The sequence below is a fragment of the Tenebrio molitor genome, unplaced genomic scaffold (assembly GCF_963966145.1).
Source record: "Tenebrio molitor unplaced genomic scaffold, icTenMoli1.1 SCAFFOLD_162, whole genome shotgun sequence".
Classification (NCBI taxonomy): domain Eukaryota; kingdom Metazoa; phylum Arthropoda; class Insecta; order Coleoptera; family Tenebrionidae; genus Tenebrio; species Tenebrio molitor.
The window spans coordinates 13,948-26,477 of NW_027184106.1; the positions used below are offsets into that span (position 1 = coordinate 13,948).

General features: G+C 34.1%; 1 protein-coding gene across 1 annotated transcript; it reads right to left on the reverse strand.

Annotated features, from left to right (window-relative positions):
* Positions 1 to 6,751: 6,751 nt before the first annotated feature.
* Positions 6,752 to 8,225, reverse strand: LOC138140721 (uncharacterized). The gene is made up of 2 exons (XM_069061703.1): positions 7,157 to 8,225; positions 6,752 to 7,083 (listed from the first exon to the last, which is right to left on the reverse strand). Exons 1-2 carry the CDS (start codon positions 8,004 to 8,006, stop codon positions 7,013 to 7,015), a joined length of 921 nt encoding a protein of 306 aa, XP_068917804.1. The 5' UTR covers positions 8,007 to 8,225; the 3' UTR covers positions 6,752 to 7,012.
* Between the last annotated feature and the right edge of the window lie 4,305 nt (positions 8,226 to 12,530).

A 12,530-nucleotide genomic window follows, 5' to 3' on the forward strand; every position in this document is an offset into this window, starting at 1 on the left:
ATATAATGAATGCGTAGAAATACTTGATAAATTGTTAAACCTGAAACTCATAAAAAAATCAGATCACAAAAGGATATTCTCTACGCTACATGCGGAGCACTAGTCCACTTCGGCTTCGCCTCTGGACTGGCTTTGCCAGGCTTTGTGGACGCTTGCTTTTTTAAACTGAATAAATGAGCCTAATACACATTAGATCTAAAGAAAATGATTTTGAAATAAGTTATTCTGAAAGTCCTATTAATTTATCTGGATTAAAAGGTGAAATTGCTTTAAAAACAGCAAGTCTCTGGTATAGTTGGGATAACATTACTGAAGAGTATAAAAATAACGAAATAAAATTCAGGCGAAGCCCTCATGAGCGAAGCGAATACAAGTCTGGTAAAAACGACTTCGCAGCGTCCCTGAAAGGGACTACGGCTCCGCAGGCCGAACTCAAAAATAACGAAATCAAGAAAGACAGGCAAGGCCTGCCCAGAGTCGAAGACGAAGAACACGATAGAAATGAATCGGAGTGGAAAATATTAAAGTTACCAAATGGTTTGTACGATGAAAATGAATTAAATAATTATATCCAAGAATATTTTGGAACGTTTGAAACACCCCCGTTTTATTTTGATGTAAATTATGCAACTAATCGTTTTATGCTAATTATACGCGATAAAGACTATGAAATTGACTTTTCCCACGGTAAGATACATGATCTTTTAGGATTTGATAAAAAAATATATAAAGAAGGAATAAACTATGCAACAAAAATTGGTAATATCACCAAAGATATTGATCAAATCTTGATTCACTGCTCCCTAGTTTCATCTAGTTATCAAAATAATCTCAAAAGTGATGTTATATACGCTTTTACTCCAAATATTTCACCTAGATCTTTAATTAATATTGAACCGACGCATCCGAAATATTTACCAATTAATCGTACGGATTATATATTTAATATTCGCATTTCCGTTACAAATCAGCTAAATCAATTGATAAATTTTAATGGAGAGTGCTTAAATTTTGTTCTAGATATTCAGTAAGTCTTTCTTGTAGAATAAATGGCACTTGTCGTTCATAGAAAACAATTATTTCCGAAACAATATGGGTTTGGTCTTAAATATCATAGAGATATTAGAGGTGGAAATATTTTTCAATCTATAAAAAAATTTGCTATACCTGCATTAGGCTTTTTATATCGTAATATATTAAAACCTTTTTGGAAAAATAATAAAGAGGATATCATTCAAGGTGTGACTTCAGGGATTAAAAATATAGCGTCTACATACGTAAAATCGCCGCCGTTTTCTACTTATAAAGAAGAAATTATAAATCCAATTCTAAACAAAATGAAAGAAAAATCGATGAATGAACATTTACGAGGCGACGGATTGAAAAAGGCTAAGACAGGCAGGGCGAATCGATTAACTAAAAAATCAAAGGAGATTATTAAAAATCTGCTGAATGCTTAAGTTTCTTAAAAGACTTCGCCTTTGGCTCTGGGGGGCTGATTTCATCAGACTTCGGCTTCGCCTCTGACTGGCTTTGCCAGGCTTCTTTTTATTTAAATAAATGGAAAGCGTTGTGGACAATTTATGGCGTATTGATGAAATGCCTGTAATCGATGAGTCAACAAAAAGTTATACTTACAATGAAATAAGAGAAAGTAATATCAATGTGAAAGAACTTGAGCAGTATACGCTGGAAACTAACATAAGTGGATGGAAACATTTATCAGGTGCTTATATTTTTGTCAAATCTAAAATTAAAAACAATCCAAATAATTATGCAACTATATCAAATAATGGGATAAATGATTTTGACTATGTGAGGTTATTCTATGAAGAGGTATTAATAGAAGAAACAAATTATGTGGGTGTTGCTACGTTAATTTCAAATCTGATTGAATTTTCAGGAGATGTTTCTGATACTTCAGCATCACAATTGTGTTGGTATCCAGACACAGCAGATTCAGCAGATACGTCTCAATACAAATATGACGCGCAAGATAAATCGGTAAAATTTAAAGATTTAGACGTTGATATAAAAACCATTATTTCAAAAATCACAAATAATTCTGCATTCAATAAAGGATATTTAGAGAGATGGTTGTTAACAAAAGATGAAAAAACTATCACAAAATTTATTCCTTTATCTAAAATTTTCCGATTTGTACGAGACTGTAACAAAGTTTTGAATGGAAAAATTCGCATTGAATTACGTAAAAATAGGGTAAAAAATATATTACACGCTAAAGTTGATGGAAATTATGATTATGAAATATCTGATATTAGTTTGTGGATCCCAATAGTAAAACCTTCATTAGAAACTGAAAAAATATTATCTTCATTATTAGTTAGCAAATCTAACTTTCTTTGTGGATGGAATGCGCTTAACTGTTACCGTAGTAATTTGTGGTCTTCTGGAAGTGGAAACTGGCGCGTTGTAAATAATCAAAATAAAATATCTAGAGTTTTTATAGTTTTTTCTAGAGCTGAACGAAATGATAATTTTACCAAGACAATGATGATTTTTGATAATATGAATTTAGAAAGAATAAATATTAAAATCAATGGTACCCAACATCCTACTTATGAATATCAGGTGAATAATGAGGATTTACAACGCTTGTATGCCGCATTCCTCTCTTGTAATTATAAAAAAGATTTGGATGAAGGTACGTGCGTTAGCTATAAAGATTTTTGTAACCTCTATTTAGTTGTTGCTTTTGATGTAACAAAAGAAAATGATGAAAATTTATTTAGTAAAACAAAGTCATCTGAACTAGAAGTTAATTGGACATTAAAAGATTATCAAAATGTTAATTACTATATGTATGCCGTAGTTGAATCTCAAAGAATTGCAAATATGAATATCATAGATGAAAAGATTTATTTGGAAATGAAGTAAACGAGGTTTTGCCGAGTTCGCCTTTGGCTCACGAAGCTTTGCTGAGTTTTTAATTAAATAAATGAATGATTATAAAGTATATTTATCACCCAATCAAATAAAGAAACTCCAAAGTTGTAAAGAAAAAAGAATAGATTGTAATATAAGATTCGATTTAACAGAAAGACCTAATAATACTATTAAATTAAGAGAAAATCAGATTGATGAACTTAAAAAGTGTAAAAAAGAGAAGAAAAAATATTGTAATATCAAATTTTCTCCAACACAGATAGGTGGATTTTTACCTGCTTTAATTCCTGCAGCGTTAGCTGTAGCCAAAGCATTGGGGTTAGGTGCTGCTGGTTATGCTGGTACTAAATTAGCACAAAAAGCCTTTGGAGATGGTATAAAAAAAAAGAAGACGAAGACATATGGACAAGGAATAAAATTGATAGGAAATCGGGTTTAAGTAATATAGAAATATCTGATATTATGAAAAATTCGGGTTTGCCTCATGAAGCTACGCGAAATTTTCGAGGTGTTTTTGCAATTGACATGTTACCAAAAAAAATTAGAAAAGATGAATCAGGTATAATTAATTTTCAGCCCTCTAATTGTTATGGCTCACACTGGGTATGTTACATAAACAAACCATATTTAAGAAATATTTTATATTTTGACAGTTTTGGAATATCTCCACCAGAAAAAATTAAAAAATATTTATTAAGTAGCGGAAAAAATATTGCGTGGAATAGCACGCAGTTACAAATGAGTTCTTCTGTTTTATGTGGTCATTACTGTATATATATTATTATTATTATTATTATTATTATTATTATTAATGACTGACTCAACAGGCAAGAGCCCATTAAAAGAGTCAGATGAAATGTAAAGTAAAAAGAGTAGGTAACAAACACGACACAATGAGAAGAAATGAGAAATGTAAAATAGAAGAGAAAAGAAAAAAAATAGCAAAATAGAAATTTGAAAAAGCCAATTGAAGCGGAGACAGACGAAACTGACTAACATTCAGAGCCCTCAACCGCACCGTAGGCCTTCCTAATGTCAGACGCTCGACAGACAAAAATGTCAGCTTCCTGCTCAATCTGTGAGAAGTTCGAAACAGCATGGAACAAAGGCGACCTTCTCAGCAGATTGGTTCTCGGTGTAGGAACCACGAACGTACTGGCACTCCTCAGGTTGGGCCTTGGAACACGCAGCGACAACTTACCCAGCAAGTCAGGACAGTCCACACGGCCACGGACAAGGTGGTACAAAAATAAGGCCGAATTTATTTTCCTTCTGAGCGAGAGACTTTGGATGTCAAAGCTCTGCAGCAGCTCACCGTGGGGGCACCCCCGACACGGATAAACCCCGTTGAAGACGTATGACAAATACTTGAGGAAACGTCTCTGAATTCCCTCCAAGCTGCTGACAGTAACACCGTATATGGGATACCACACAAGCGACGCATACTCGAGTCTGGACCTGACCAGTGCAAGATACAGAGCCTTCAAAGCATCAACCTCTTGTATTCCTTTGGCATTGCGTATCACAAAACCCAACGATCTGTACGCTGCCGAAAGTACGTTGTGAGTGTGCTCATTAAAAGTCAGGTGAGCTTCGAAAGTCACTCCCAGATCCCGAACATGATCAGGTCTCTGAAGTACACCCTGATCCAGGGAGTAATCAAATGTAAGGGGTTTCAACTTCCTCGCGTATGACATCACACAACACTTCTTAAAATTGAGGGGTAAGTGACGGTTACACCAGTTGCATAAAGTAGTAGCTTGGAGTTGTTCACAATCAACCGAGCTCCGGATCTGTCGATATATTTTCAAGTCATCAGCATACAGTAAGCAGTGAGAATGTATTCCAACCGTTATATCATTAACGTATAAGTTAAAGAGCAGGGGACCGAGAACCGACCCCTGAGGAACTCCTGACGACTGCCCGTACGCACGAGACCTGAAACCGTTGACCAGAACACACTGTCTTCGACCAGACAAATAAGAGTACATCAAATTCACCAGATTCTCTGAAAAACCAAAGCTCTCAAGTTTTTCGAGCAAGATAGAATGATTCATGCGGTCAAACGCCTTAGAGAAATCCGTGTAAATACAATCGACCTGACCCTTCCTATCCACAATCTCACATAAGTACTGACTAATGACCGCAAGATTAGTCACAGTCGAACGACCTTTCATGAACCCATGCTGGCTATCGATGATCATGTGAGACACATGAGGATAGACGAGAGAATGCAAAACGTGCTCAAAAACCTTCGAGAAATTGCAAATAAGGGATATTGGTCGATAATTGGTAACATCGGAACGATCACCACTCTTGAATACAGGAGTCACGTGGGACATCTTCCAAGCAACCGGGAAGATGGACGACTTTAAGATCAGGTTAAAAATGTAAGTCAAGGGCTTAGCCAACACAGCACCACAATCCTTGATAAGGAAGGAGGGAACAAGATCCGGTCCAGCAGTCATCGTAGACTTCAACCTGCGAATTGCGGAGAGCACGATGTTCTCATCCACCCCAAGGATATTCAAGTACTTGGCATTAGTGCTGACGCAAATTGGATCACTATTGCTACCGGTGTTGGGATCCGACGAAACAAAAGCCTGCACAAAGAAGTCAGCATAAGCGTCGACAATGGCTTGTGGATCGTTCAGGATGATACCATCCCTAACCACTACAGATGGGAAAGACCTGATATTATTTTTTACCTTAAAAAAACCCCAAAACTTTTTGGGGTCCTTTCTCACGTCGGATGAAACTCTCCCGAGATAAGCATCATATGCATTCCTCGTCTGAATCTTGATGTGCTTACGCAACGCCGAGAACTGATCATAGTCGTACCTGCATTTAGTTTTCCTGTATCTCACCCACAATCTATGTTTCCTCCTAATAGATGTTATAATCTGTCTGTCATACCACACAGGATAGTTCCCCAGTGACTTTCGCTTCAAAGGCACATATCTGATGAATATATCGCGCAACATGTCATCCAACAGCGAAACAGCAACATCCACGTCATCAACATTGTTCAGAAAAGCAAAATTAGCTACAGTCAGCTCTCTGTAAAGTCCAACAAAATTTGCCTTTTTAAAGTTAAAAGCCATATACTGATTTGAAGACTTGTGGGGTTTCTGTTTCAGATTTTCAATAAAAACAGTAATATCTAGAGATGGATGATAGTGATCCTCAGGCGTCAGAGCGTCGACACAAGGACTGACCTCAATTTTCAAATTACCGAAAACTAGGTCAAGCATTCGATCGTCCTTGTTTCTAACCAGATTATACTGTTTCAGATCAAAGAAATCACTGAGATTGTTCAGAAGCCTGCCCCTGTTACAAGAGTCGCTGACCTCTTCACCGAAGCCTGGTATATTAAAATCTCCAATGATAACCTTCTTGGAGTCGTATACACAATGCAGTGACATCAGAGTATCTACAAAAAAAGCGAAATCGTCAGAACTACATTTAGGAGGAACATAGACTACTATGAAATGAACACAAGAATTAACTGTTATGGAACATTCTACAACCAGCACATCAATCCATGCTAGATGCCTCACACCACCACAAACAGAGAACAAGTCGATCTGTTTCGCACGAAACTTATTCCGAACGGCCAGTAGAACACCTCCTCCCCTGACAGAAGACTCTCCAGACAAACTGCGATCAGAGCGAAACACGTTAAAGTGGTTGAGATCAAACAGTTCAGAGCTCTTTACGTTTGAGCTGAGCCATGTTTCAGTAAAACAGAAAATGTCATACTCAGATAAGAAAGTTGTACCCACATAAATATCAGCGACTTTAGTATTGAGTCCTCTAGTGTTTTGATAGTAAACATTAACCATACTGCACTGAACTCTGAAAATACTATGCCCACTATTGGATGTTATATCAGAATCACTAGCACCCCGAGACAACTGTGATTGCTACTGGGCCACATCACAGCCGAACAAGTCACTCTTCAGCTTTTTAAGAGCCTGCTTATAAGCAAAGCACTTATCGACATTAAGAGCTGCATGGCACAAATCGAGGCCCTCAGGCTTGGTTTTCAACGAAGTGCAATTTGGACACTTATGAAGGGATTCATCAGCCTTACAATCTCGCATCATATGTTCACCCCCACACAGCGGGCAACAGGCCTTATTTTTGCAACTCTTCGATCCATGATGGAAGCCACTACAATTATAACAACGTAGAACACTAACAGCGTCATAAATAGAACAGCCATTAAGACCTATGATTACAGTACCTGCACTGAGTAACATGGAATAAGTATCAATGTCTACCTTTAGATTAGCCTGAAATACATTCTTGTTCTTTGCAGTGGGCCAATAGCGAATCAGTTCACAATGTGAAGAAGCAGCGAAAAGTTCAGAGTTTTGCTTACGAAGACAGTCAACTACTCCCTCCTTAGAAATTTCACTTGAAATGCCAACCAACCTGACCTGTGGACGTAAAACACTAAGTTCCTTAACCTGGTACCGATTCGACAACTTGTCAGACACAATGTTCTTCAGCTTCTTACAGTCTAATTCATTACTACACCCAACAACTATGGCTCCACTAGATACCCGCTTTACATCATTGATTTTAATGTTCTCATTAATTGGATTAGCATTATGAAGAATATCAGACTCAGTAACTAAACTAGATTGTTTCGAGTTAATAGGCCTAATAACCACCTTGCTCTTAACCTCACTTTTTAACTTATGGGCATAAGTAACTCTAACAGGAGAGACACTTCCTGTAGTACCAGCACTAGCAACTTCCTCTCGCAGATCAGCTATATCTTGTTTCAGCGGAGAGACAGCCGAACATATCATACTTTTAATGTATTTTAAGAAAATGTTATTTCCAAGGGCTTCATTCATATCGCCATCATATGAGGGAGAAAAAGGAGGTGCTGCAAAGACAACATTACAATCTAGACACAACAATTTCACATGTGGAGAGCGACGATGAGCGCTCCGCAAAAACATAACCTCATCCGCCAAGATACCAGCACAAGAGTAACGCATCCCGCGACCACACGCATCACATCTGATGGAGAGCTCAGGCTCCACACCCCCATTACAACCAGGACAAGACTGCTCACTCATTATATAAAGCAAACAGTTAACAAAGAGACAATGGCAATTTACAAAACATAACCTAAAAACCACACCCCAGAAGACGCTAACAATTACGCCTTCTCCGTTCGGAGGGCTTCCGTTATTAGGCGCAAACGAACAAATTTGAAACAAAACTTGAATTATAGTAATATTAAATAGAAAATCAATTAGCAAAAATTGACCACCAACACGGTTGCCAACTTTCGAAAAAAAGTATATATAAATATATGATAATTAATGTCAACAGAGGCAAAGATTTTTATGATATATTATATTCTTTTAAACAGATACCGTGTCGTTTAAATGAGAAAACTACTATTTCAATATTTGAACGTAATTAAAGAATTGGTCTAACCCCCTCATGAGCGAAGCGAATTATATATTATCTACCGAGTGACTATAAATGATTGAAAGAAAATAGTGGATTGGCAACACTGATGCAGTTGGTAGTGCAAGTCTTGTCGTGCATTATCTGTCAGTCATTTCTATTTAGGTTAGGTTAAGTCACGAAGTACATTGTCGATTTAGATTTTTTTGACGTTTGTTTCAATTTTAAAAATTACGTGTGTCATGCCAACGATGTCGCCAACTAAAGATTTCAAATGTGTCACCAACATAACAAAATAATTTTCAATCATTTATAGTCACTCGGTATATGTTATAAATGGAAAAATATCTACAAAAACGCTTGTATGTATACAGAAAAAGTTACATATATTTTTATAAAATTGGAATCGGCTTATCTATTAGTAAATTATTATTTAGTGCATCGGGATTATCTTCGTTAGCCCTACCTCCATTAGTTTGTTTATCTCTTGGTGCAGGGGTAATAGAAATATTAGATAAGAGATTAAAAATATCAGAAAGAATTGAAGAATATAAGTTAATTTATAAATTTTATAGACAGTTATTGCATTTATATAAGGCTGATAAAATAAATGAAAAAGAAATAAATTTACGTGAAGAGGAATTTGTCAGTAATTTTAATTATTTTCCCAGAGAGAAATACCTAGAAAAAGTCCACTTAAACGGAAATTGATAATTTCTTATGGTAATAAAAGAACCAAAAGAAATTAAATTATTTGATTTAAAGTCTGATAAGAGGTATGATATTACTGCTATAAGTAAATCAGATGATGTTGGTCCAACTAATGGATTATTTTTTATTTTAGAGGGAAACTTGAAGTTATATTTATCTGTTGTTGACTTATTTTCAGACTCTACAAAAATTAATAAGTTGTATGAGTTATATGACGCTGTTTCATGTTTTCTTGATAAAAACAAATAGTGTTTCTGCAAAGAAATCATATGATCTTCAACTCTAGTGATTGTGAAGATTGTTTTTGTAATATAATTATTTCTGAAGATCTTCCCATTTAGTTCAATTTGATATTTACTCTATTAAATGAAATATTTTATTCTTTTCCTATTTTTCACTACTGTAAAAAGTTCAGATGAGGATCCAGTCCGGATTCATAGTTATTTAGAACAATTTGGTTATCTGGAGAGTAATAGTTCATCATTAACAGATGTAAATGAAGCATTGATTAGCTTTCAAGAATATTATAATTTACCTGTTGATGGAACATTAAATCAAGAAACACTTGATTTCCTTAAACAACCGAGATGTGGAAATAAAGATAATCCAACAGCTTATAGAGTTCATTATGAAAAATGGAATAAAACAAGTCTTAAATGGTATTTTTCACTAGCTACAAATGAAATGAAAGAATTAGCACAAAAAGCCTTCAATCAATGGCAGTCTGTTTCAAATTTAATGTTTGAGTATAATAGTATTAAACCGGATATACTTATTTCATTTTCTAATACACTGTTTCAACATAATCATAATTCACGGTGTCAAAAAGGAATATGTTCTAGAAGTTTCGACGGAAAAGGTAATGTTTTAGCTCATGCTTTTTTTCCAAATAATAATGAATGTTTAGGAATCCATTTTGATAAATCAGAAAACTGGTATTTTGGTGAATCAAGCAATACACCTGATGGTCAAACTAATTTTTATACTGTTTTATTACACGAAATAGGACACACATTAGGTATTGAACATTCTGCAAATAATAATTCAATTATGTACGCCTATTATAATGGTGGTATTGATAAATTGACTCAAGACGATATCTGGGCAATTCAATATTTATATGGACGACCTGAACGATTAAAATATGAATTAATACCAACAACAACAACAACAGTTAAACCTACTGTTGGTAATTCGTCTTCGACTCACGAACCTATGGTAAATTTATGTGATTTTAATAAAGAAATTGACACATTTTTAATTGCAAATCATCATATGTATATTTTTTATAAGAAGTATGTTTGGTTAGTCAATTTAAAAGATATGACTTATGATAAAGAACCGAAATTAATTAAAGATTATTTATATTTTTTGCCTGATGATTTTAAAGAAGTTTCGCATATTTATCAAAGACCTTCAGGTGATGTTTTAATAATTGTTAAAAATTTATATTATTTAATTGATTTTCCAAGTTTTAATGTTAAAAGTGGATACAATGGTCAATCTATTGAAAATTTAGGAATACCAAAAGGAAAAAGAATTGATGCAATATTTAGAACTTATTCTGAAAAAACATATATATTTTATGATAAAGTTTTATATATTGAGTTTGATGAGTGTTTGTTTAGATCAAAGAAAAATGGTCTTATTTCAGAATTATTTGCTGGAATACCTCCAAATATAAGCAGAGCATTCAGATATAGAAATTTATATTTCTTTAAAGATAAAATGTTTTATGAATTTGATGATATTTCGAATACATTAGTTAAATCTGATAAATTTGACTTGACAGTTTTTGGATTTAAATGTGGTGTTATCGATCAAATAATAAAATTAATTAAACGTCTGTGATTATTTTCATATAATTGTTTTCTAATAAATTATGGATATAATTAACTGTAATCATGAAAACTCTGACTCAAGCGACTCAGATGATGAATCTTATTTAAGTGTTGTAGAAAAACAATGGGCAAAACTTGACTCAATGACGGAAGATGATATGAAAAACAACAGCAATGAAATTGCTGATTGGTTTTACGTTTCTACTCATAAAAAATTATCTGAAGGTTTTATTAGAGAATTTAGATCAAAAGTTGATTGGGGAGGTATATCATTTCATCAAAAATTATCTGAAGAATTTATCAGAGAATTTCATAATGTACTCGACTGGAGCACAATATCACGTTATCAAAAATTATCTGAAGATCTTATAAAAGATTTTGCAGATAAAGTTGATTGGGCTAATATATCGAGATATCAAAAACTCTCTGAAGACTTTATAAGGGAATTTAAAAACAAACTTAATTTATTCATTGTATTATGCTATCAAAAATTATCACAAGAATTTATACAAGAATTAGAGAAGGATTTAGACGAACTTATTTCTAGTAAAGATCGTCAACAAATATTTTCAGGATTCATTACTTTAGGCTGTCTTAGATGTTTGAACGAATATGAGAAAGTATTGAATTGTAAAGTTAGTCACAATGATGAAATAGACATTAAATTTAATTATCCAATGAAAAATGGAGTTACTTTTAAGTTTAAAAATAATTTTAATGAACCCATAACATTTTTAGATCTATTCTACTTTATTCGTAAAGGATATGTGAGAATATATAAAGAGGAACATGAAAAATGCACCAAAGTAAAACCTTTTACTAGCCCATATCTTCGAGCTGAGACTAATGGTCCATACGGTATTTATGCGCATGAATGGGAATCCTTATCAATTGAAATAATTTATAAACATGGAGATGTTTTTACTCTTGTAATGGGATCATAAATAATTAATTTTTTATAATCCTAATACCGTTTTTCTTTTAAAGTCGTTAACCTTGTAAAACAGAGCAAAATATTTGAAAAAAATGTTAATATTAAAATATACCTTTAAAATCGAGGTGTTTTCACAATTTTCTCTGCTTTTCTGTTTATCCTTGAAAATCGGGTTATTTTGTTTAAAATTTTATCACTTCTGTTTACCCTTGAAAATCAGGGTGTTTTTTCTTTAAATTTTAGACTTTTGAACCACCCTTGAAAATCAGGGTGTTTTCAGTTTACCCTTGAAATTCGGGGGTGTTTTCCTTAAAAATGTTAATTTGAAAATATACCTTAAAAACGGGTGTTTTCACGATTATTTTTTCGCTTTTCTGTTTAGTAGAGTATAGAATGTTACTTCTGGGCCAGTACATTTGGCGTCTTAAAAAACAAGGCAAAATCTTATAAATTTAGCTGTTTGCCCAAAAGCAAACAACCGAATAGGGCGTAAAACCTCTCAAAAATCATGAATTTTTATCCACCCCAAAAGTTCCCAAATATGTGTAGGCCACTAAAAGTTGGGCACACGAAAAACAGGGTAGAATCCTACAAATTTACTGTTTTCCCAAAAGTAACCATCCGAAAAAGATCTAAAAAACTTACAAAATGCCTTGATTTTAGACACCCCAAAAATAGCTTTTCCTTTCTGGACCAAG

What these genes read in the sequence shown, in the direction of transcription:
- LOC138140721 (XM_069061703.1), bottom strand. Translation starts at nt 8,006, where the DNA reads ATGAGTGAGCAGTCTTGTCCTGGTTGTAATGGGGGTGTGGAGCCTGAG. An exon ending in TTCCATGTTACTCAGTGCAG is followed by an intron (nt 7,084 to 7,156) that starts GTACTGTAATCA and finishes TTATAATTGTAG; the next exon opens with TGGCTTCCATCATGGATCGA.